Below are 24,694 nucleotides of genomic sequence, written 5' to 3' on the forward strand. Positions count from 1 at the left end.
AATTACACCAAATGAAGTTAGAGGCCTCAGCACCAATATAAACCTATGGGTCAAAAACCATCTATCCTAGGCCAAGTGCGAAGGCTCACGACTGTAATCCCAGCACTTTGGGAGGCCGAGGCAGCCAGATCACTTGAGGTCAGGAGTTCAAGACCAGCCTGGCCAACATGGTGAAACCCCGACTCTACTAAAAATACAAAAAATTAGCCAGGCGTGGTGATGCGCACCTGTAATGCCAGCTACTCGGGAAGCTAAGGAGGGAGAATCACCTGAACTCAGGAGGCGGAGGTTGCAGTGAGCCGAGATCACACCACCGCACTCCAGCTCACCTTCCCGGTTTCTCTACAAATCAGTCTTTTTTTTTTTTTTTTTTTTTGAGACAGTCTCGTTCTGTCACCCAGGCTGGAGCGCAATGGCACGATCTTAGCTCACTGCTACCTCTGCCTCCCGGGTTCAAACGATTCTTCTGCCTCAGCCTCCCGAGTAGCTGGGATTACAGGCACCCGCCATCATGCCTAGCTAATTTTTTTGTGTGTGTGTTTGTAGAGATGACATTTCACCATATTGGCCAGGCTGGTCTTGAATTCCTGACCTCAGGTGATCCGCCCGCCTCGGCCTCCCAAAGTGCTGGGATTACAGGCGTGAGCCCGCGCCCAGCCCAGTCTCTTTAAGTACACATAGGTCTCGCCTCCGTCCTATCACAGATACAAATGATCATCCATCAGCAAACTGCACAACGGGGAATCCATACACACCCTGGCTTTCCAGCAGGGCAGTTTCTGCCTTCATGAGCTCCTGCTGTTTGCTATTGATAGAACCCAGGTGGTTCCGGCGAGTCAGAGCTTCAGACCATGTAACCCAACCCGCCTATGCCCACGCCCACACCCAGAGGGCAGAGCAGGGCCTGTCCATTCCTGTGGTGACCTGTACTTCATGCCTGCGACTCTCAGAGGCCAGTCACTATTAGCTAATTCGTTGCTGTCCTTCACTACAGAATCGTAAAATAACAGAATCATCCTGCCCAGGAGCCTTCTCCAGGAAATTGACTTTCACTCAGATGCAGCTTTAGCTGAGGACCAAATGATGACCCCTTCCTCACATCAGGAGGAAAGAGTGCTCATGCTTGCACGCACACACGCGCGCGTTCACACACGTGTGCACACACACATTCGTGCGCATCACATCTATATCTTCATTCAACCAAACAGTATCAATCATCTCCCAAGTGCTCCGGTGCACACAAAGATGCATGCACTGCCCAGGAATATTCACAGCAACACTGCAACAGCAGAAAAGTGGAAACCAAGTGCCCAACAGAGAACAGAAAAACAAAACGTGGTCCATTCACACACTAGCCCCTCACCCACACACCAGCCCCTCACCCACCCACACACCAGCCCCTCACCCACCCACACACCAGCCCCTCATACACCCACACACCAGCACCTCATACAGCCACAGGAGTGAAGCGCTGACGCCCGCAACAGCAGGACACGTCCTGACAGCACCATGCGGAAAGAAGAGCCCCTCACAGAGGCCACGTGTTTTGACTCCGCTTTTGTGAAATGCCCGGAATCGGCAGATCTACAGATGCAGACGGCAGGGACCGGGGATGGGGGGGTGACTGCTAGGAAAGATGGGGTTTCTTTTTGGGAGACGAAAACGCTCTAAATTTAGATCACGGTGTTGGTTGCACAATTCTGTGAATATGCTAAAAACCACTGAATTATACATTTGAAAGGGTGACTTGATGGTATACAAATCACATCTCAGAAAAAGCTGTTAAGAAACACCTATGGGGCGGGGTCCTGAAGTGGCCTGGCCTCCATCTGTGGTTTGTGAATCACAGATGATCCCTCAGAGGGCACTAGCTCAGACAAATCTCCCCCAACCCCCTGCACCTCCTCCAGGGGACAGAAAGAGAAGGTGGCGAGCGCCTGCAGAAACGCTGGCTGTCATGTGTGGCAGGCCGACCTAACCAAGCTGTGAATATTCAAGCCCGCAAGCTCAGCAGGCAGGGCAGGCCCACCATGACTGAGGCGGCAAACAAGAGAGCTCCAGCGCTCCCACCCAACCTGTGTGCTTCCTGAGGGGTACCGCCCGCTCCAGCTCTGCTCCCTTTCCCAGAGGTCCCGGGCTGAGCAGCACAATGGGAGACTGACAGGTTGCGGGGGCGAGCAGAAGGGAAATCCTACTTTGGGGGGTTCCCAGGAGCAGCCACCTCCCCTCCTGCTCCAGAGCCTGATGCTGGGAGGATCCAGGCCAGACTGGGCAACAGGGTCTCTCTGCCTCCCAGCCCAGCACAGGGGGTGTGACTCCCACCTTCCTGGCAGCTGTCTGCACCCCCAGCTCTGACCCATCTCCATCATGACACACCTTCGTTAAAGGAAAATGCTCTGCAAACAACAGATACTGGCGTTTTTAGTGTTTCACAATGTCCAGCCACTCTTGCCAAGAACTGCAGACAGACTTTCAGTCACCAGCAGCTGTTTACATGGGAGGGAAAAGGGGAGTCTTACAACCCCTCCTCTTCCCACGCCCTCCATGATTAACACCACTGCCCTGAGCACAGCTCCTGCCTTTGCATGGAACTCCCTTCAAACTCACATGAGCGCACACACACTTAAAACACGCAGAAACAAAAATAAGAAGCAGTTAGTAGGGAGATCTATGCTGCAAAGTCGGATGGGGGCAGCTTTGCAGGCAACTCCCACTCAAGGGAGAGACTGAAGAGATCTCAAAATAGCTGCGAGGGCCACACGCAGCCGTCCAATGAGGCGGGATGCTCACGCGCCTGAGTTTTGTTCTTGACATCAGCATTGCTATTTTCCCCCTCATTTCCAAACCCTTATGACGTCAAGTATATGTCTGCTGCTAGAATGGAGATGAGAGACTATTACAAAGTATCCACATGACACCCTGTCTGTTGCTAGAATGGAGAAGACAATGAGAGACTGTTAAAAAGTATCCACTCGGCCGGAAGCAGTGGCTCAAGCCTGTAATCACAGCACTGTGGGAGGCCGAGGAGGGCGGATCACGAGGTCAGGTGATCCAGACCATCCTGGCTAGCGAGGTGAAACCCATCTCTACTAAAAAAAAAAAAAAAAAAAAAAGACAAAGAAGTATCCACTCGTCATCCAATGTGCTACAAAAACACTCACCAATCAACCAACCAACCAACAGGCAGGAGAGGGCACCCAGCAAGTGCTCGCCCGGACAGGCCGCCAAGGCACCCTGCTGCTTGCCAGTTTGAGGTCCATGGTCTGTGAGGAAACAGGCCGCACGGCAGGAGGTGAGGAGGGTCAGCAGGCATCACAGGCTGAGCCCCACCTCCTGTCAAATCAGCAGCAGCATTAGACCCTCACGGGAGTGCGAACCCTATTGTGAGCTGCAACGCGATGGATCCAGGTTGCGAGAGCTGGGTTGTGAGCTCCTTAGGAGAATCTAAGGCCTGATGATCTGAGGTGGAACAGTTTCCTCCCAAAACCATCCCCCCCCACCCACCATCGGGGGAAAAATCGTCTTCCATGAAACCAGTCCCTGGTGCTGAAAAGGTTGGGGACCACTACTATACATTAACTTGACTCAAATCAGATTATCAGCATCCCAAAATATGCATCACTGTTAAAAATGACCAGGTAACAGGAGGGAATCTATTCTGCCTTCCTACAAGAAAACCCTTAAAAGACAAAGAAGAGACTGACTACTCCAGATACTGAATTCAGACTCCGTGTGCCTCTACCAATACTTAACTCCCCCCAACTTCAGTCCCTCAGCTGAAAAACTAACTCCCCCACAGAAGTAAAAAATATTCACTAAAAAACGAAAGCGCAGTGCAGGGCTGCATCGCGGCAGGCGCGTCTATTCCGTCTCCTGAAAAGCTCTTCCTGGACTTCTCAAAAGACATACGCCCACCCCACGGGGATTCCCACACGAGGCCTGCCAGAGCAATCTTCCCCAGAAAGGGCAAAAACCGTCTTCACTGCAGCTGAATATCCTGACCTTTCCTTTTAGGTCAATTAAAAAAAAAAATGCCAGAGGAAAAACAGCCAGAGTAGTCCTCTCTCAGCAGCGGCCACAAAGTGTGTGAACCACAAAGCCCAATTACTGCACCGGGATGCCACACACCACAGCCCAGCCCGTGAAATCAACAGGCCGCCTGCGCCCTTCAGTCCCCTGTACCATCCCCAGCTACATTAGCCCATGACGATCTGGTCACACAGCACTCAGAGCCTGACCAGCCAAACCACCATTCAGAGAATGCTTTCATTCTACTATCATCAGTAACTTACAAAAGCAAAACCTACACTACTTTCATTGTTAAGGATCTAAGAGTATTTTACATGAATATTCTTTCTTCTTTTAAGCAGCAGCTAAAAAAAATTCACATCAGTTGAACAGTATTCAAAGTAAGCATGCCTTCTACCAGTGATGGAGGCTGATGGATCAGACCATAACTGGACCCAATCTATGGTCCACAGCCGTCAGCATCGGGATCGTGGAGAGGGTACAAGGAGGTGTTGGGGTAAAACACAGATTCCTCAACCCCACATCAAACCTGCTCTGAATGGGACTGATGTCTGGAGCGGGAGGGCAGGAAGGAGCATTCTCCTGGGCTCCCTAGGGGCTACGTGGAGCATGAAGATTGGAGAACCACTCCTCAAGGTCCTCTTCTCTGCCAGCGGACGGCACTGCCGGCCACTGTGCCAGGAAAACCCCCCACTGTTCTCTAAGTTCAGAATCAAAACACAGCCCCTGCAGACGAGTTGCCCACAGTGTCCTCCTATCAGGGCAGGCAAGACTCATTCTGCAAGGCGCCGCAGCTTAGTCCACCGTCTGCCAGTGAGGATGAGCACGGAGAACACTTGAGGAAAACCATGAAACAGGAGCGCCCGCACAGGCATCAGCGCTAACAGCCCTCCCTCCACATGCCAGCACCGGCACTAACTGCAGGCTTTTGGGAGAACCATTAGACACAAGGTCAAAGGCTTTCTAAATGTATATGCCTTGCATTTTGATGTTCTGTTAAGTCTCAGGGCTTCACTTGTGGCCCAGGTTGCAGTGCAGTGATGCAATCACAGCTCACTGCCACCTTGAACTCCTGAGCTCAAGTGATCCTCCCACCCCAGCCTCCCAAGTAGCTGGGATTATACACAAGCACCAGCACACCTAGCTAACTTCTTTTTTAGAGATGGGTGTTACTATGTTGTCCAGGCTGGTCTCAAACTCCTGGGTTTAAGTAATGCTCCCACCTCAGCTTCCTAAAGTGCTAGGATTACAGGCATGAGCCACCGCACCAGGCCTGGACTCTACAATTCTACTTCAGGCCATTTTAAACTTGGCTGAAGGTTAAAAAAAATAAACCTAACTTCCCAGGGGGTTTAGCGGTGAGGATTTGACACTCTTTACCACCACAGCCCGCCCAGGTTTAAATTCTTAAGTATAAATAAATAAACTCAACTAAATGGACAGATGCACAACGCTCCCAAGGGGAGGACCGGGGGTGTGATGGTGTCACTGCCTAAATGCGATTTATCAGCAAACACAATCCAGTCAAAATCCTTCTGGACTCTGGCCGGGCGCAGTGGCTCACGCCTATAATCCCAGAACTTTGGGAGGCCAAGGCAGGTGCATCATAAGGTCAGGAGATCAAGACCATCCTGGCTAACATGGTGAAACCCCATCTCTACTAAAAATACAAAAAAAATTAGCCGGGCGTGGTGGCAGGCGCCTATGGTCCCAGCTACTCGGGAGGCTGAGACAGGAGAATGGCGGGAACCCGGGAGGCAGAGCTTGCAGTGAGCTGAGATCGCGCCACTGCACTCCAGTCTGGGCGACTGAGCAAGACTCCGTCTCCAAAAAAAAAAAAAAAAAATTCATCATCATCAGTCTGGACTTTTAAAATTAGAATTTGGGGGCCAGGTGTGGTGGCTCATGCTTGTAATTCCAGCAATCTAGGAGGCCCAGATGGGTAGATCACTTGAGGTCAGGAGTTCAAGACCAGCCTGGCCAACATGGTGAAACCCCATCTCTACTAAAAATACAAAAATTAAGGCCAAGTACAGTGGCTCACGCCTGTAATCCCAGCACTTTGTGAGACCGAGGTGGGGGGATCACCTGAAGTCGGAAGTTCAAGACCAGCCTGACCAACATGAAGAAACCCCATCTCTACTAAAAATACAAAATTAGCCAGGTGTGGTGGCAGGAATCTGTAATCCCAGCTACTCGTAGGGTGAGGCAGGAGAATCGCTTGAACCCGTGAGGTGGAGGTTGCAGTGAGCCAAGATCATGCCATTGCACTCCAGCCTGGGCAACAAGAATGAGACACTGTCTCAAAAAAAAAAAAAAAAAAAAAATTAGCCAGGCATGATGGCGGGCGCCTGTAATCCCAGCTACTCGGGATGCTGAGGCACGAGAATGGCTTGAAGCAGCAAGGTGGAGGTTGTAGTGAGCCAAGATTGCACCACTGCACTCCAGCCTGGGGAACAAAGCTAAACTGTCTCAGAAAAAAAAAAAAAAATAGAAGTTGAAAAACTGATGGTAAAGCTCATGGAAAAAAAAAATACATGAAAAAGCATACACTTTAAGTAAATGAGAAAAATCCTCCAACCTATCAAAATATACCATAAAGCTACATAATTAAAATGGCATAAAGAATGATACCAAGAAAAGATCAATAAATCAGAAGAAACCTCAAAAATACAGACCTTCTCCTGTGCACTACAGTGTGCACGCACCAGGTTGTCTGGGTCACTGTGAGTATGCACACACACTTGCAAGTGTACACACGAGCACGCACACGCATGCACACACATGCACAGACATGCTCACACACACATACAGGCACACAATCATGCAGGCACACACATGCACAAACATGCATGCATGCACACACGCATGCACACACACACACATACACACGTGCACACACCGTCACACATGCATGCACGCACAGGCACACAGAGGCACATGCACACACACATGCTCATGCGTATGCACGCATGGTCGCACGCATGGTCACACGCATGCACAGGCACATGCATGCACACATGCTCACACGTTTCACATACATGCGTGCAATCATATGCACACATACACAGGTGCACACACGCAGGCTTTTTTCCAAGCATATGTTGTTCATCCTGTTTTTTGTACATATTTTGTACATGTTTTTTGTACAAAATAAAAGAAAGCATTTCTTTAGGGTATAATCCTTAAAGCAAACTTGGGGGTCAGGGGACACGCACATTTAAAATTCCATTGAACGGGTGCCACTCACTGAGCAGTGAGGGCATGTTCTCTCCACCCTGCACCCATTGTCCAGCACAGCTCTCGCAGCACCCGCCCTGGGGCATGCCTCGTGATGCCCTCTACCCCGCCTTCCGCTCTGCTTCAGAGGGCACCACCCTCCCTGAATGTGAGCTCTGCTTGATGCTGCAGGTACTTTCTCCCCACCGGTCACTATTTTTAACTTTCCCTGTGGCATCATTTTCCACACACAGACCTTCCTATTTATTTTATATGGGCAAATCCATCCACCTCTTCTAGATTCTGCTGAACGTCTTGCTCAGAAAACCTTAGCTAAGATGTGCTTGGAGCTGGTACACAACAGACTGCAGTCAACTGTCACTGCAAGAGAGGGGGTTGCTCACATTGAAGGTCTTCAAGATGACATCGGGGCAGTGTGGGAGAGGGCAGGCTGAGGCCGTGGGGACAGTCAAGGCGCCTGGTGTTTATGAGGGCAAGGGCTCAGCACCCCAAGATGACTACAAGGTGGGAGAGAATGCAGAAAGGGATGTGGACATCAGCTGTCAAACAACATCTCCTGCAGATCATTTGTTACTGTTGTACGTCTCGTCAGGGCCTTAACGAGGCTCAACATTAGGCATCTCCCAATCACAAATACATTAAGCAGCAGTAACCGAATCCTGCTGAGTAGCAGAAATACAGAAATTAAGCAGCTCAGCCTGGCACAGTGGCTCACACCTATAATCCCAGCTACTCAGGAGGCTGAGATGGGAGAATCACTTGAGGTCAAGAGTTCAAGACCAACCTGGGCAACATTAACAAGACCCCCTCTCTAAAAAAAGAAAAAAGAAATTTTTTTTTCAATTAGCCACGCATGGTGGTGCACGCCTGTAATCTCGGCTACTAGGGCGGCTGAAGCAGGAAGACCACTTGAGCCCAGGAGTTTGAGGCTGCAGTAAGGTGTGATCACACCACTGTAACCAGGCTGGGCAACAGAGTAAGACTTTATCTCTTGAAGAAGGAAGAAACAAAGGAAGGAGAAAGAGAGACAGAGAAGAGACAGAGAGAGAGGAGAGAAAGACAAGACCAGAAAGAGAGAGACACACAGACGCCTCCACAAATGGTGATTCTGGCAAAAAGAGGAGAGTGAAGCACATCATGATCCTGTTCCTGCCCCACCACTCCCTGTAGAGACTGAAACTGGGGGCTAAGAATGGCAACTACATTGTACATTTGCAGGATCACTATTTTAGAAAGTCTAATAGCTTCTACAATATACCTTTAAAACTAGTCTCCTGTGTTAATTACCATAAACAAGCATTCGAGGAATGAGGTCCCACTGTAAGGCTATGGTCAAGCCCTCCTCCAGCAGGTGGGCCCAGCGCAGGGAATCTGTCTGCACCCTCCCCATGCACAGCGGACTCTTCCTTTGACTGGTTAACACACCCGGCCTAGAGCCAGGCGGAGCAGTGGAGCCAGCAGAACAGGCCTCGATATCCTGACGAGGCTCACCGCAACATAACGGAGCCCAAACTCCAAGAAACACCCCGAAGTGGCTCATCATGACATAACCAAGTGCGGGCTCCAGGGAGTGCCGCTGCCCTCCAGCTGAAGCCCCGGGATGTGGAGAAGGCCTGCGTGCAGCGGCCTCTCTCCTGGAAGCAAGGGCACTTCCACTGTGCTGCTTTAATGGCAGAGAGATGGCGTGTGTAAGGGTGGGTCATGGCAGCGGCAATCGAGCCAGGCCACACCTAGGAGAAGGACGCTAACAACTCTACTTCAGTCTGTCATTCGACTAGATTTCTTAAATAACTTACATGCAAACACACCATCTGGCTCTCTACACGGACAGACATGCAGTGCTTGACTAATGGGAGACACCCGTGGTAAACGTGCATCAGAAACCCCATCAGTGACATTTCCGACAGAGGTGGAAATCAACAGAGGCTGAGCGGGGTTCACCAAAGAGAAATGTCAATGTCCTTCCTGTCTCACACCAGCTCCACGGTTTCTACACCAACTCGACACAGAAAGAGGACACCCTTTTAGTCAATGACATATCCCTATGGGGCTCCCCTGGGGCTCCCCTTCCAGCAAGCTGGGCACCCAGAGCTGCCTCCAAGGGTGTAAACAGAAGACCACAGGAGAAGAGCTGCAACACAGGCGAGAGGCTGGCAGCCAACGACAAATGGAACCTGGAGAACAAAGCCAGGCAGCTGGCGCCCCTACACCTGGCCCACACTTCTCTATGAAGGGTCCAGAGAAAACGTGGTCTCCCAGGACCCAGCGAGGCTGGGCTCCTGGACTGTGACCCAGGTTCCTCTGAGCCCTGGTATTCTGAGGTCTGCTCCCAGCACTCGGGCTCAGCACACAAGCACAGAAGAGCCACGCCTGGAGCTCAGCTTCTCATCTGGCTTCTTACCTGACTTGTTCCCAGGTCTTGGTGGCCAAATGCAGGACCCAGAGATCCTTGTAGTGGTAGAACTGCTCTCCGTTGGGAGAGGCAAACTCCCCTCCAAAGACCCACAGCTGTCCGCCACCTTGAGGCACCACCACCGCCTGTGAAAAGAAAGGTGACAGGTCAGGGCACAGCCACACAGCAGCAGGGACAGTGTCATGGGTGACCGGCAGTGGTGAGCGCTTTAGTACTATCTCAGCTGCCCCCCAACGTGACCGGCCCCACACTCAGCCACTGTCCTCTCCTGCCTCTGAGGGGAGGATTCCAGAGAAGCACCCTCGTAGGAAAGCATGTCCTCAGTCAAGGGTCTGACAAACTTTCACGGATCCCTAGGTTGCAAAATAAACATCCATTTAAATGTAGACAATGCCATATCCCATTAAAGTGGACACAGCTAGTTACTTCAAATATTAACAGTGGTGTGGTGCAACCTAGCAATGTTTTCCTTTTAGTAATATCTACAATAAAGCTGTCTGCCTGCTCTCGTGAATCCCTTTCCTAGCTGTTATGTACCAACTAAATTAGCCTCACAAGTACAATGTGCACGTAAAAGAAAGTGTTTATGGGCCAGGCACAGTGGCTCACGCCTGTAATCCCAGCACTTTGGGAGGCCAAGGCGGGTGGATCACGAGGTCAAGAGATAGAGAGCATCCTGGCCAACATGAAACCCCGTCTCTACTAAAAATACAAAAATTAGCCAGGCGTGGTGGCACACACCTGTAGTCCCAGCTGCTCAGAGGCCGAGGCAGGCGAATCGCTTGAACCCAGGAGGCGGAGGGTGCAATAAGCTGAGACTGCGCCATTGCACTCCAGCCTGGGTGACAGCAAGACTCCGTCTCAAAAAAAAAAAAAAAAAGACAGCATTTATGTAGTGTTTTCTCCTTTTAGAGACAGAGTCTTGCTCTGTTGCCCAGGCTGGAGTACGGTGGTACAATCATCAGTCATCACTCACCTCACTGCAGCCTCGACCTCGTGGATTCAAGTGACCCTCCCACCTCAGCCTCCTGAGTAGCTGGGACTACAGGCATGTGATATCATGCCCAGCTGTTTAATTTTTTGTAGCGAAGGGGTCTATGTTGTCCAGGCTGGTCTCAAACTCCTGGCTTTAGTTAATTCTCCCGCCTCAGCCTCCCAAAGCACCCTGGGATTACACACACGAGCCACCGCACCCAACCTTATGTGACATTATGAATGATTAATAAAGACTTCAGCATCACAGTAAAGGTGAAGGAGCGCAGTGGGAGTAATGTCCTCTGGGCCACACACGGAAAGGCACTCTGGCAGCAGGGGATGCCGAGGAGAGAGCAGACCACCAATCAAAAACAAGGGCATCCCTGATGGGTCATCAGACACCACCAGCTACTCCACATGAGGCCCTCCGTGGCCCACTCCCTCTCAGGGCCCCAAGAACTGCAGGCGGCAGAGTCTTTAGGAGAAGGCACACATCCACCTGTGGGAAGAGCTGCCTGGACAGACTGCTGGGCTGCAAGCAGAGGCGAGGACCACCAGGCTCCACGGGGTCTTTCCTCCAAACCCGCAAGTTAAGCAGCGACTAGGGTCCAGGATGGGAAGAGCACGCTCCTAGGCAGTCCGTAGTAGTAACCACGCTGGAGGGGGACCCTCAGTGCTGCATCTCCACAGGTGAGAGCCACCCACCCTGCCCAGGGTCATGCAGCCCAGCTTCTTGTGACTATAATGCACCTGGTGGTGTAATTAAGCAAGAAAAAAAGGCTGGGCGCAGTGGCTCACGCCTGTAATCCCAACACTTTGGGAGGCCGAGGTGGACAGATCACGAGGTCAGGAGATCGAGACCATCCTGGTGACGGTGAAACCCCATTTCTACTAAAAATACAAAAAACTAGCCAGGTGTAGTGGCGGGTGCCTGTAGTCCCAGCTACTTGGGAGGCTGAGGCAGAAGAATGGCGTGAATCCAGGAGGCGGAGCTTGCAGTGAGCCAAGATTGCGCCACTGCACTCTAGCCTGGGCGACAGAGTGAGACTCCGTCTCAAAAATAAAAAAAGGGACAGGGAGAAAAAGCAACCTGAGCACCCCGGCAGCAGGTGAAGCCCCATTTCCCGGCTCAGCCGTGGTCATTTCAGAGTTGGTTCTTTCATAAAAGCCTGTTGTTTTATTCCCTCTCGTTTCGAGGTAAGAGTGAGGATCTAGCAAGATGAAGAATGGTTCCACACAGGGCGCAGAGAGGGCTGGCAATGAGAGTGCCAACCTAAGGTCAAGTGCGCCCAGATGGGGCAGACAGTGGTCCTCAGCAGGCTCCCTCCCAGCACCTCTGAGGTGGTGCTCCGCCCGTCCACACTTAGAAACAGCCACAGTGCCGCCCCTCTGCACCAATGCAGTTCCTTCCTGGGCCAGACAGCGGGGGCAGGGAGCAGCAGCACACAGGGGTGGCATGTCCCTCTCCAACCCACCCACTTCCAGTTATTATTTGCATCTGTCATCTCAGCACAGGCGACTGACCTGTAAAAGGACAGGCCAGGTTTCCTACCATTCTAAAAGCCCAATAGTCCCATAGGAAGAAATTGACCAATTTACACCTTTACAGCAGACATGATGACTGGCTCAAGGCCGAAACTTAACAAATATTTTGAGTCTAGAGGAAGTTAGGTGGCACAAACATGCCACACGGTACAACGGAGTTTTAAAATGTCATCTCGTGGAAGACTATTCAATGCCATAGAACAATCCTACAATAATACATCAACGGGAGAGAACACTATAGAAAGAACACATACACGCAAGCTCCAGTTTGCATGAAATAGATGCACAGAAATATGAACTGGCTGGGCGTGGTGGCTCGCATCTCTAATTCCAGCGCTTTGGGAGGCTGAGACAGGCAGATCACGAGGTCAGGAGTTCGAGACCAGCCTGACCAACACGGTAAAACACTGTCTCTACTAAAAATACAAAAATTAGCCGGGCATGGTGGCATGAGCCTGTAATCCCAGCTACGCTGGAGGCTGAGGCAGGAGAATCGCTTAAGCCCGGGAGGCAGAGGTTGCAGTGAGCCGAGATCGCACCACCGTACTCCAGCCTAGGTGACAGAGCAAAACTCTGCATTAAAAAAAAAAAGAAAAGAAAAGAAATATGAACTGTACGTGCAGAGAAAACATGCAGAAAATATAAATTCAGTTTAGGGAGAATGGACAATGGACTTTCCTTTTAATCCTTTTCATTTTTTACGGAATGAATACTTAAGACTTACATAATCAGTCCCTAAAGCCATTCCTGGCCAGATGTGGTGGCTCATGCCTATAATGCCAACACAATGGGAGGCTGATGTGGGAGGACTGAGCCCAGGACTTTGACACCAGCCTGGGTAACAAGCAAGACTCTATTTCTAAAATACAAAAAGTAAAGCCATTCTTAAAAAATGAAGTCAAACGGCCGGGTGCAGTGGCTCACGCCTGTAATCTCAGCTCTCAGGGAGGCAGAGGCAGGAGGATAGCTTGAGCCCAGGAGTTCGAGACCTGCCTGGGCAATACAACAAGACCCCGTTCTCCACAAAAACAAAAACAAACAAACAAACAAAAAGAAGTCAAACTCCACGCAAAAGAGTGTAACCCACAGTACTGCTCTAACATCCTCTCCTCCATCTTAGTTAGAATCACAGGCCTGACCCAGTCCAACCCAGAGGACCACACAAAGCCAGGCTGATCAGCGGTCTAAGAGCTTCGTATAGCCTACGCCTCAAAGATAATGAACACCAGGGAACAAAATAAATATGATTCAAGGGAAGATTAAAACTATGAAGACCCACAGGTAAAACTTCCACTCCTGACCACGATGGAGCACATTAGCTCCCCGCTGTCAACAAGGAAAAAACCAGACGAAATCTATGAAGCAACAACCTCCAGACAACGGGAAGCGGGAAGTGCAGGACTGCGAACCTGAGAGCCAGGAAACATGCCAGGGAGCCTGACCCACAACTCCGGCCCCTGCAGGCAGTTTCTTCCCTGGTGCAGGGACAAGGGGCCCAGGCAGGGCAGGCGGTCTTGCATGGCTGAGGAGACAAGGACTGGAGTTCAGGGACATGGAGGCAGCTAAAAGTGACAGGGCAGAGCACTGGAGAGAGGAAGCTATGGGAGAAAGAGCCCTGGCCATCTGCACGGGGGCGTCCCCTGGAGTCTCTGTACACTAAGCTGCACCCTGGGAGGGTGAGACCAAGGAACCACTACTATGAAGACAAAAGCATCTTCTGATGCTGAGAACTATCTGAGCTTACACAGGGCTTGGAAACAGGCAAGTTCCAACCAGACGAGGTGAAAAGATGTCACTGACCACACAGGTCATTTACTAAAGACTGCAGAAAGGCCACCACTGAGGGCTAAGCCAGCCCTAGAGAGAGTGTCAAAGGGATCAAGATGATCTGCAAGGAACTGAATCACCTGCCAGGACAAAATGCAACACTGTTTGATAGATGAAAAAATCCAGACACTCAGGCTGGGAGCAGCGGCTCACGCCTGTAATCCCAGCACTTTGGGAGGCCGAGGCCTCCACACCAGCCGCCCATTGCCTATCAGCTCTCCATGTGTCTACCAGACTCTCACGTGGGAGGAGGGAGGGCAGCTGAGAGTCAGTGCTGACATTACCTGGTGAGCACAGCGCCTCGGAGGTGGACTGGGGATGTCAACTTTGGTCCAGGCATCCTTTCTGATATTGTAGACATAGAGCTCGTTATACAAAAAAGTCTACAGGAAAGAAGAAAAATGTCAGTGTCACAAACGATACGCCTCCAAGAGAGTGGTGAGAACAATCTTAATCATGACAGTTCCCTGGGAAACTGACATCCTAAAGCAATGGAAACGATACCAGTAATGCAGGGAGGCCACTGGGTCCCCGGCGGGGCCCTCGGGGATGGTGACACAATGAAAACGACCCACGGCCCAGGAATCTGGAAGGCACTGAAAGTCCTTGCTGTTGTTTACTAGGACTGGTCATTCTCCTAATTCAAGTCTAGTTTTTATGTTTTTGTTTTTTCTGAGATGGAGTCTTGCTCTGCTGTGCAGGCTGGAGTGCAGTGGTGCAATCGTGGCTCACTACGACCTCTGCCTCCCGGGTTCAAGCGATTCTCTGCCTCAGCCTCCCGAGTAGCTGGGATTACAGGCGCCCACCACCACGCCTGGTTAATTTTTGTATTTTCAGTAGAGACGGGGTTTCACCACATTGGCCAGGCTGGTCTCAAATTCCTGACCTCAGGTGCTCTGTGGCCTCCCAAAGTGCTGGGATTACAGGCATGAGTCACCATACTCAATCAAGCCTAGTTTCTAAATGCATGAAAACTGAGAGAGGAAGATGGACAAACCCCCAGGTTTGTCCCCAGCAGTTGAACCCCCAGGGCCCATCCCGGGCTGCAGGGAAGGTGAGCTCCTGCTTTTGTGTTTCACACACAATTGTGAAACACAGGTCTTTCTGACCTGCTCAAAAATAAAACTTAGCCCTACGATTTATTAGTACTTTCCCTATTTAAGACAACCTGAAAGCTGAGTGTGAAACCTGGAAACCCACTGGGAGGAAGAACAGCACAGACAACCACAAAGACAGGTGCACCCGTCAAGAGTGATGACGGCGGAACTGGGGCTCAGTCTAAGTTTGAGGAACGGAGACCCCAGGACCACTGACATCAACAGCCATGCCAGTGCCTGGACCATCCTGGCGACATCTCACATCAGGCCTGACAGCTCAAGTGCGTGATACGAGGGGCGTGAAGGGGCCAACGCGTATTTGATGTCACTACCTTAAGTTAACTTTCTATCAAATGATACTCATGCAATATGGGAAGAAAAGAAAAAATATATACTTCACTTTTTGGCCGTTGAAATATTCACCTCCGAAAAGGATTAATTCATCTTTCTCAGGATGAACCGAGAGGGAGGCATTTAACCTATAAGAGACACAAGCAGCAGGTCAGCACAGTCACCCCCCCCACAACCACTGGAGCCCCATCCCCTTCCTCACAGAATCCTGTCACCACAGACTGGCTGTCTCTGCACTTCCTGAAAGGAGAGCCTGGCATTGAGAGAGGAAGCAAAGGTGCCCCTTGAACACCAACCCCTCTACCAGTGCCCAGGGCCACACTCCAAGGACAGCCAAGGAGCTGGGCTGGCACAGCGTGTAGTTGTTTAAAAAAAAAAAAAAGCCCCGAGGCAGGAACAAGTCCAGATGCCCCTACTGATGTATCAGATGTTCCAGAATTGTCCTTTTTTTTTTTTTTTTTGAGATGGAGTTTCCCTCTTGTCGCCCAGGCTGGAGTGCAATGGCACAATCTCGGCTCACCGCAACCTCCACCTCCTGGGTTCAAGCAATTCTCCTGTCTCAGCCTCCCGAGTGGTTGGGACTGCAGGTGCCCGCCACTACACCCAGCTAATTTTTGTATTTTTTCAGTAGAGATTAGGGTTTCAGTGTGTTGGCCAGGTTGGTCTCAAACTCCTGACCTCAAGTGATCCGCCCACCTCAGCCTCCCACAGTGCTGGGATTACAGGCGTGAGCCACTATACCCAACCCTCAGAACTGTCCTCTTTTAAGAGCCTATTCTCTCAAATCACCTTAAAATTGTACTAAAAAGTTCAGTATCTAGGCCAGGAGCGGTGGCTTACGCCTGTAATCTCAGCACTTTGGGAGGCCGAGGCAGGTGGATCACGAGGTCAAGAGATAGAGACCATCCTGGCCAACATGGTGAAACCCCGTCTTAACTGAAAATACAAAAATTAGCTGGGCATGGTGGCACGTACCTGTAGCCCAGCTACTCGGGAGGCTGAGACAGGAGAATCGCTTGAACCCAGGAGGTGGGGGTTGCAGTGACCTGAGATTGCGCCATTGCACTCCAGCCTGGTGACACAGCGAGATTCCATGTGGGGAAAAGAAAAAAAAAAAGGTCCAATGTCTAAGTATTTCAAGTATTTCAATATACATGCCAGATACCTTCCATCTAGAAAATACAAAAAACTTTTTTTTTTTGAGACTAAGTCTCACTCTCTCCCCCAGGCTGGAGTGCAGTGGCGGGATCTCGGCTCACTGCAAGCTCCGCCTGCTGGGTTCACACCATTCTCATGCCTCAGCCTCCCAAGTAGCTAGGACTACAGGCACCTGCCACCACGCCTGGCTAATTTTTTGTACTTTTAGTAGAGACAGGGTTTCACCATGTTAGCCAGGATGGTCTCGTTCTCCAGACCTTGTGATCCACCCGCCTCAGCCTCCCAAAGTGCTGGGATTACAGATGTGAGCCACCGTGCCCAGCCAATACGAACAACTTTCTATTTATTTCACATGAGAACAAAAAAAGAGCTATAAGGAAATTATATAATATTATGGGCTGGGCACAGTGGCTCACACCTATAATCCCAGCATTTTGGGAGGCTGAGGCGGGCAGATCACCTGAGGTTGGGAGTTCAAGACCAGCCTGACCAACATGGAGAAACCTCGTCTCTACTAAAAATACAATATTAGCCAGGTGTGGTGGCACATGCCTGTAATTCCAGCTACTCGGGAGGCTGAGGCAGGAGAATTGCTTGAACCTGTGAGGCAGAGATTGCGGTGAGCCTAGCGCACCATTGCACTCCAGCCTGGGCAACAAGAGCGAAACTCCGTCTCAAAAAAAAAAAGAATAAAGTGTTTCCCAAACTCCGCTGACCCTGAATCTTTTCTCACTGAACACCTAATGATTTTGGCAGAAAAGTACCAAACACAGCTTTGGAAACAATCCACAAGGGGCCCAAACTGAGGCCCCCACCCAGCCACCAGCGGCACCAGCCCAGGTGTTTCTGCCGCACAGGCAGATGAGGTACTGAGGCAGCTGGCGTCATATCCCTTTTCCAGGTAGGTCACATCAGAGCCAATCCTGAGGATATATTCATTTAGAAACTGGTCACTCTCACGAGGTTCTCAACTAATACGATTAAGAGGTAGGAGGGGCCGGGCGCGGTGGCTCACGCCTGTAATCCCAGCACTTTGGGAGGCCGAGGCGGGCGGATCACGAGGTCACAAGATCGAGACCATCCTGGCTAACCTGGTGAAACCCCGTCTCTACGAAAAACGCAAAAAATTAGCCGGACGTGGTGGCAGGCGCCTGTAGTCCCAGCTACTCGGGAGGCTGAGGCAGGAGAATGGCGGGAACCCGGGAGGCGGAGCTTGCAGTGAGCAGACAATGTGCCACTGCACTCCAGCCTGGGCAACAGAGCGAGACTCTGTCTCAAAAGAAAAAAAAAAAAAAAAGAGGTAGGAGGTTCGAAGTTATTAGGTTACCAAGCAAAAGGTCTTCATCTCAGGAGAGCTGCTTCAGTAACTGCTCCCTCCTATTAGGAAGCATTTCCAGCTGACCCAAGGAACTGCCAACCCCTTAAATTATATCCTGACATGAAATCTGACTTTCAGGCAACATTATTTATGGAAAAATTCTAAAATATCATTTAAAAACAAAACAAAACAAAATGTAAAAGGCCAGGCACGGTTACCTGAGCCCAGGAACTCGAGACCAGCCTGGGCAACATAAAAAATGTCTCTACAAGAAAAAATAAAACCAATCCCCATTCAAAGCGGCTTTCCTCGGGAGTGCTGGAACGTCAGAAGCCATTTGCTCCAACAACTCAAATGAAAACGTGGCCAGGCGCAGTGGCTTACGCCTGTAATCCTGGCACTTTGGGAGGCCAAGGAGGGTGGATTGCAAGGTCAGGAGATGAGACCATCCTGGTTAACACGGTGAAACCCCGTCTCTACTAAAAATACAAAAGGTAGCCGGGCGTGGTGGCGGGTGCCTTTACTCCCAGCTACTCAGAAGGCTGAGGCAGGAGAATGGTGTGAACCTGGGAAGCAGAGCTTGCAGGGAGCTGAGATCGTGCCACTGCACTCCAGCCTGGGCGACAGAGCAAGACTCCTCGTCAGAAAAAAAAAGAAAATGTACATTTACAGTTGGGCACAGTGGCTCATGCCCGGGCTCATGCCCGTAATCCCAGCACTTTGGGAGGCCAAGGCAGGTGGATCACCTAAGGTCAGGAGTTCGAGACGAGCCAGGCCAACATGGCAAAACCCCTCTCTATTAAAAACACAAAAATTAGCTGGGTGTGGTGCCTGGCGCCTGTAATCCCAGCTACTTGGGAGGCTGAGACAGGAGAATCACTTGAACCTGGGAGGCAGAGGGTGCAGAGAGCCAAGATCATGCCACTGCACTGCAGCTTAGGTGACAGAGTGAGACTCCATCTCAAAAAAAGAAAAAACAAAAGTACATTTACCACGTATAACTTACATTTGGCCCTGAGGGCAACATGCAAACTAAAGGGAAAAAGAAAACCCAAATCCTAATGGATATTAAGTGAAAGCCAGGAAGGACATCGGCCTATGGGAGCGGCCCCACCACCACTCACTCTGCTCAGGGGCTGATCCCTGCGCTCCTCCCACCTCTGGGCCGGTGATGATAACCCTGCCCCTGAGGCCAGCGGGTGGGACTCGGGCACCAGAGCCATCACATGCGCCTCGTTAATGCAAACGCAGCACAATCGAGACCCCCAACTCCTGACGGGCAACCCCGGCTTCCACTCGGGCCTGCAGCAGCTTTATTAAGACGGTAAATGCTGCAAGGTTAATCTCCTACTGAGGGAAATAAAGCAAACCATTTCTCACTCCAGCTCATCCCACATGTGTATGAAATCCTACAGACTCGGAATGTTTTTACGTACTTTTCAAATTCATTTAAAATGGCTCATACTCAATTTATGTTTACAAACTTTTCAAATGAGAATTTAAAAGCATTACAAACACAGCAAAAGCTAAGGTGATTTTCAGCTTTCTGCCTACAATACGCACTTTTAAAATACCTTAAGAACCAAAAAAAAAGCTCACTGGGTCAACACTTTCATCCACACATCATGACCAGTGGAGGAGCTTTCAAAGCTGGCACAGGAGTCCAGAGGCAGTGGCTGTGCCGGAGGCCCTGCTCCCAGGTTCTATGACAGTAAAGCTCAACAGCCTCATTCCATTTCTTCAGAAGTGACCGAGAACAGGTTTTAATAATGAAAATGTTCCAAGTGCCTGATCATTTACAAAACCTGGTGCTATTTAAAGCAGTTTTTCAATGCATAGAGGAAAAGGAAGGCCGGGCGTGGTGGCTCAAGCCTGTAATCCCAGCACTGTGGGAGGCCGAGACAGGCAGATCACGAGGTCAGGAGATCAAGACCATCCTGGCTAACACCGTGAAACCTCGTCTCTACTAAAAAATACAAAAAAAAAAACTAGCTGGGCGAGGTGGCGGGCGCCTGTAGTCCCAGCTACTCGGGAGGCTGAGGCAGGAGAATGGCGTAAACCCGGGAGGCGGAGCTTGCAGTGAGCTGAGATCCGGCCACTGCACTCCAGCCCCGGCGACAGAGCAAGACTCCGTCTCAAAAAAAAAAAAAAAAAAAAAAAAGAAGAAAAGGAAACAGATATACAATGCGAAAATGCTACTTGCTCACCTTGGTGAGGGCGGGGGGCACGGAGTTTCCACAATCTGAGTCCTCTTGGCATCGAGTGTCTGGAAATGGGCTATGAGCGCTTCCAGGTCTTCCTAGGGCAAGCAAGCAGGCACAGATGAGACTTGTTCCCAAGACCTGCCGCGGAGCCACAGCCTGCCCAGCTTTCCCCCAGTCAGTGTGATTCGACTGGGCTCAGTCACGTCTGTGAATTGTAACACACTGTGCCTGCGTCTGAAATGCAGAGTTTGACACATTCACAAGTAACCAGAGCTTGACCTCAAAGGCAGTTTGCTTAAAGGGTAGATGTGTGCACCAAGTACTATCTCACCCCACACCCCTAATGCTCCCCCTGCAAGACCTTTCACTTAGACAAGCCCATCGTGACTTCACTGCAGACACCCTCAGCACCTCTCAGAGCCCAGGCCCGGGCTGTCGCACCTGCCTGCCTTCCTGTCTGCAGAGCAGTGTCTGATACATTTATCTTGCTCATTTGTTTCCTCCACATCCCTCCACCCCAACAAAGTAAAATATGAGCTCCCCCAGAGCAAGACGGTGTCTGGTTAAAACACTGCCTGCACAGCAAGGACTCAGCAAATACCTGCTGCAGTCAATCCGTGTAAGATGGTGTCAATTCTTACTACCATGGAGAGTGACTCGAGGCACTGATGTGCCAGCACTGGAACCCAGTGTTCCTGCCTCAGTCCCAGTGCCCGTTTCCCAACATTTACGAGACACTCCCATACCACACCCGAGCCTGACACTTCAAGTTCCTTCTAGCCTTCAGTGTCCGTCTTGCAGCTACACACACCTGCAGACCATCTTCCCTCCCCCACACCCATCTCTCCAACCTCACCTCCCACCCTGCCTCATTCTCCAAGCTACACCGGCGTCCTCGTCCTCTCCGTTCCTTTAATGAAAACACCAGGATCCCTCAGCTCGCCACGCGCCACCTCGTGCTTCCTTCAGCCCACCCCTCAGTCTCGGGGTGAACGTCAATCCCTCCCAGAGGCTCTCGCAGCAGGGTACGCTGCTTAGTATTCTAAACTATGCAATATTTAAAACACACAAGTTACAGAACTTTATCCAAGACACTCTGTGCACCGTTCCCAGGGTAAGGAATAAAGTGTCACCCGCATGTACCCACCCACACATCCCCCGAAGTAACCATTACCTGGAACTCGGTGCTTATTAGTCTCAAGCTTTTCTTCACACTTTTATTACACATGTGTATTCCTAAGCAACATATAGTATTGTTTTACCTTTTTTTTGTTGTTTTTTTGAGACGGAGTCTCGCTCTGCCGCCCAGGTTGGAGGTGCGTGGGCATGATCTCGGTTCACTGCAAGCTCCGCCTCCCGGGTTCACACCATTCTCCTGCCTCAGCCTCCTCAGTAGCTGGGACTACAGGCACCTGCCACCACGCCCAGCTAATTTTTTGTATTTTTTTTTTAGTAGAGACGGGGTTTCACCTTGTTAGCCAGGATGGTCTCAATCTCCTGACCTTGTGATCCGCCCGCCTCAGCCTCCCAAAGTGCTGGGATTACAGGCTTGAGCCACCGCGCCCAGCCATAGTATTGTTTTACATTTTTAAATGTCATTAAACTGACTAGGCACAGTGGCTCATGCCTGTAATCCCAGCACTTTGGGAGGCCAAGGCAGGTGGATCGCTTGAGGTCAGGAGTTCAAGACCAGCCATGACCAACATGGTGAAACCCCGTCTCCACTAAAAAATACAAAAATTAGCCGGCATAGTGGCACACACCTGTAGTCCCAAACTACTTGGGAGGCTGAGGCAGGAGAATTGCTTGAGCCCAGGAGGTGGAGGCTGCAGTGAGCTGAGATCGCACCACTGCAACACTCGCTCTGGGTGACAGAGTAAGACTCCATCTCAAAAAAATAAAAATAAAAAATTAAATGTCATTAAATGGTATCATACTGTATATTCTTTCAACTTGTTTTGCTCAATGCAGTTAAACAAACAGTTCAAATCCCAGCATCTATGCACCAGGAGAGCTCTGCTGCTGCTCCTCGAAGGCAGCAGTCTTTAACCTGGGCTGAACCTCGTCATCACTGGGGGACTGAAGGAGAGCAAGGTGGCAGGGTCTGGGTGACACCAGTGGCCCAGTCAGCGACAGCCTCTCCACAGTGACAATAAGCTGAACGCTGAAAAGGCGAGTCAGGCGGAGTATGGTTGGGGTACAGGTAAGACCACAGACAGAACTTGGCATGTTTGAGACACTAAAATAAAGGCATTGTGGCTGCAGTGAGCCCATGGAGACAGGTGGAAAGACAGGCAGAGGCCAGGACCAAGTGAAGGTGCAAACCAGGTGACCTGATACATGAGTTCTGTGGGAGCAGAATTCCAAGCTGTCCCCAAGATCCCCTTCCCCCCAATAATTCCCAGGACTGCAAAATAATGGGATACCACTCTCGTGATTAGGTTGCATTACAGACACAGCTGAATTTAAAGAGATGATCTTCTGTGAGTCTCGCCTAATCAGACGACCAGTTCTTTTAAAGGTTTGTTTCGAGGGTTCATTAAGATAACATACAAACTCCAGGACTGATAGACTCTCTCTCTTAAGGGAAGCTACTGTTACAATCACTTTAGTATTGGGCACTGGAGGGAGGCATGAAGATGAGTAAAAATGACAGGTAACTGGCCGGGCACAGTGGCTCACGCCTTTTAATACCAGCAATTTAGGAGGCCGAGGTGGGCGCATCACCTGAAGTCAGGAGTTCGAGACCAGCCTGACCAATATGGTGAAACCCGGTTTCTACTAAAAAATACAAAATTAGCCGGTGTGGTGGTGCATGTCTGTAATCCCAGCTACTTGGGAGGCTGAAGCAGGAGAATCGCTTGAACCTGGGAGGCGGAGGTTGCAGTGAGCCAAGATCGTGCCACAGCACTCCAGCCTGGGCAACAAGATGAAACTCCTTCTCAAAAAAAAAAAAAAAAAAAAAAGCAGAAAGCAGATAACAGCTGGTTACTGAGTGCTTACTTTCCGCCAGGCACCATTCTGAAGATGGCACACAGATGAACTGACTTCCTGTGCCACAACCCTGGCCAGCAGGCCACGCCACTGCAGTCCAGCCTGGGCGACAGAGCAAGACTCCGTCAAAAAAAAAAAAAAAAGTCAGAGCTTAAGAGGAGTGTGAGGGGAAAAGTCCAACTCCATTATTTAAGAGATGAGGACATGGAGCGATCAATGACTCAGGAACAAAAGGGACAAAGGAATGTGGTCAAGAGCTCCTGATTCAGGACATCTCGTCACACCCCAGTTCCATACCACTTCATGGTTCACCTGTTGGTCTGACTTCCTGTCAAATGGGAATACCAGTGCTAAGGAATTGGGCTGGTTGTGAGGATTAAAGCCCAGGGAGCTGTGCCTGGCACACGGCAGGCCGTAAAACTGCCCCCGGTTAGCGAACCCACGAGCAGCAGCCGCAGAACACACAACCCCAAGTTCAGGACGGATCCTCCTGCAGACCCTGGGCTGAGGACCAGAGGGAAGGAGACAACCGTGATGGCTGCCATCAGCTGCTACGGGCTACCCCGTGGCTTCAGTGCCTTCTTCACTTAACCATCTGCTGCTTACTCCTCAGGGCCGCTGTGATGACTATCTGTCCTCTTTAGAAAAACGAGAAGCGTGACGTTCAGAAAAGTTAACAGTCTTACTCCCAGGCCACACGTCTTGCAGAGGCAGCCCCAGGCTCAACCTCAGGTCGTCCTACGCCAAACCCCTGCCTCTTCTCACCACCCAGCCTACCTTTAGAGGGAGGGAGGAGTGGGAGGAAACGCAGAAAAACGCCCGCGACACCACACGAAGAAAAGCAAGCACGTTAAAGGAGGCAGCTCCGTCGCTCTTCGGGAAGCGGCCAGACACACGTGGAGACTCGGGAGGGGGCGGGCCCCGTCCAGGCTGCCCGCACGCGGCGCCGGGGCAGTTTCTACGGCCTCCAGCTCTCCCGCGGGGCCGGCGCAGCTCCCACGGCGACCCGCAACCCCGGGCGGAGCAGGCAGTCGGACGAGGCTGCACGGCCGCCACGTCGGGCCCCTAGGCCCGGTCTGACTCGCTCACCTCCTCCTTCCGCGAGCGCTTAGACACCTTCTTCTCCATCTTGGCGGCCGTCTTCTCCGCGCCGCGGCCCTTCTTCTCCTTCTTGCCCTTCTTGCCCATCTTGCCGAGTCCCAAGCCGCGATGGGACACCGGGGTACCAAACGGCGCGCGCTCTCCACCCGAAACCAGGTGCTCGGGGGGCGGAGCTCGGCGCACAGAAATGGAGTCACTTCCGGCCTCGAGTTCGAGTCGCTTCCGGGTGGAGGTGCTGCTGGGCTCCCTACGAGGTTCAGTCTTGCAGCTCGGTCTTCGGCAGCCGGTCCGGGGGCCTCGGACTCTGCATAAGGCCTCGGAGAAGATGACCCGGCCTGGGCGCAATGTCTCATGCCTGTAACCCTGGCGCTTTGGGAGGCCTTGGCCGGCGGATCGCTTGAGTCCTGGAGTTCGAGTCCAGCCTGAGCAACAAAGCGAGACC

The 24,694-nt window shown here is 51.1% G+C and overlaps 1 protein-coding gene across 2 annotated transcripts in view; it reads right to left on the minus strand.

Annotated features, from left to right (window-relative positions):
- Nucleotides 1-24,442, minus strand: part of KLHDC4 (kelch domain containing 4) — a 57,717-nt gene extending 33,275 nt beyond the window's left edge. Inside the window, exons 1-5 of one of the 2 annotated variants that reach the window (XM_007994301.3) lie at nucleotides 24,241-24,442; nucleotides 20,161-20,252; nucleotides 15,527-15,605; nucleotides 14,314-14,412; nucleotides 9,671-9,807 (exon numbers count right to left, since the gene is read on the minus strand). In XM_007994301.3, coding sequence (XP_007992492.3) covers nucleotides 9,671-9,807; nucleotides 14,314-14,412; nucleotides 15,527-15,605; nucleotides 20,161-20,252; nucleotides 24,241-24,339 — 506 coding nt within the window. In that variant the 5' untranslated portion in view covers nucleotides 24,340-24,442. Of the gene's footprint in view, nucleotides 1-9,670; nucleotides 9,808-14,313; nucleotides 14,413-15,521; nucleotides 15,606-20,160; nucleotides 20,253-24,240 lie in introns of both variants that reach the window. The other variant, XM_038008181.2, reaches the window with a different exon arrangement.
- Between the last annotated feature and the right edge of the window lie 252 nt (nucleotides 24,443-24,694).

This window comes from Chlorocebus sabaeus, chromosome 5, assembly GCF_047675955.1.
Source record: "Chlorocebus sabaeus isolate Y175 chromosome 5, mChlSab1.0.hap1, whole genome shotgun sequence".
Lineage (NCBI taxonomy): Eukaryota > Metazoa > Chordata > Mammalia > Primates > Cercopithecidae > Chlorocebus > Chlorocebus sabaeus.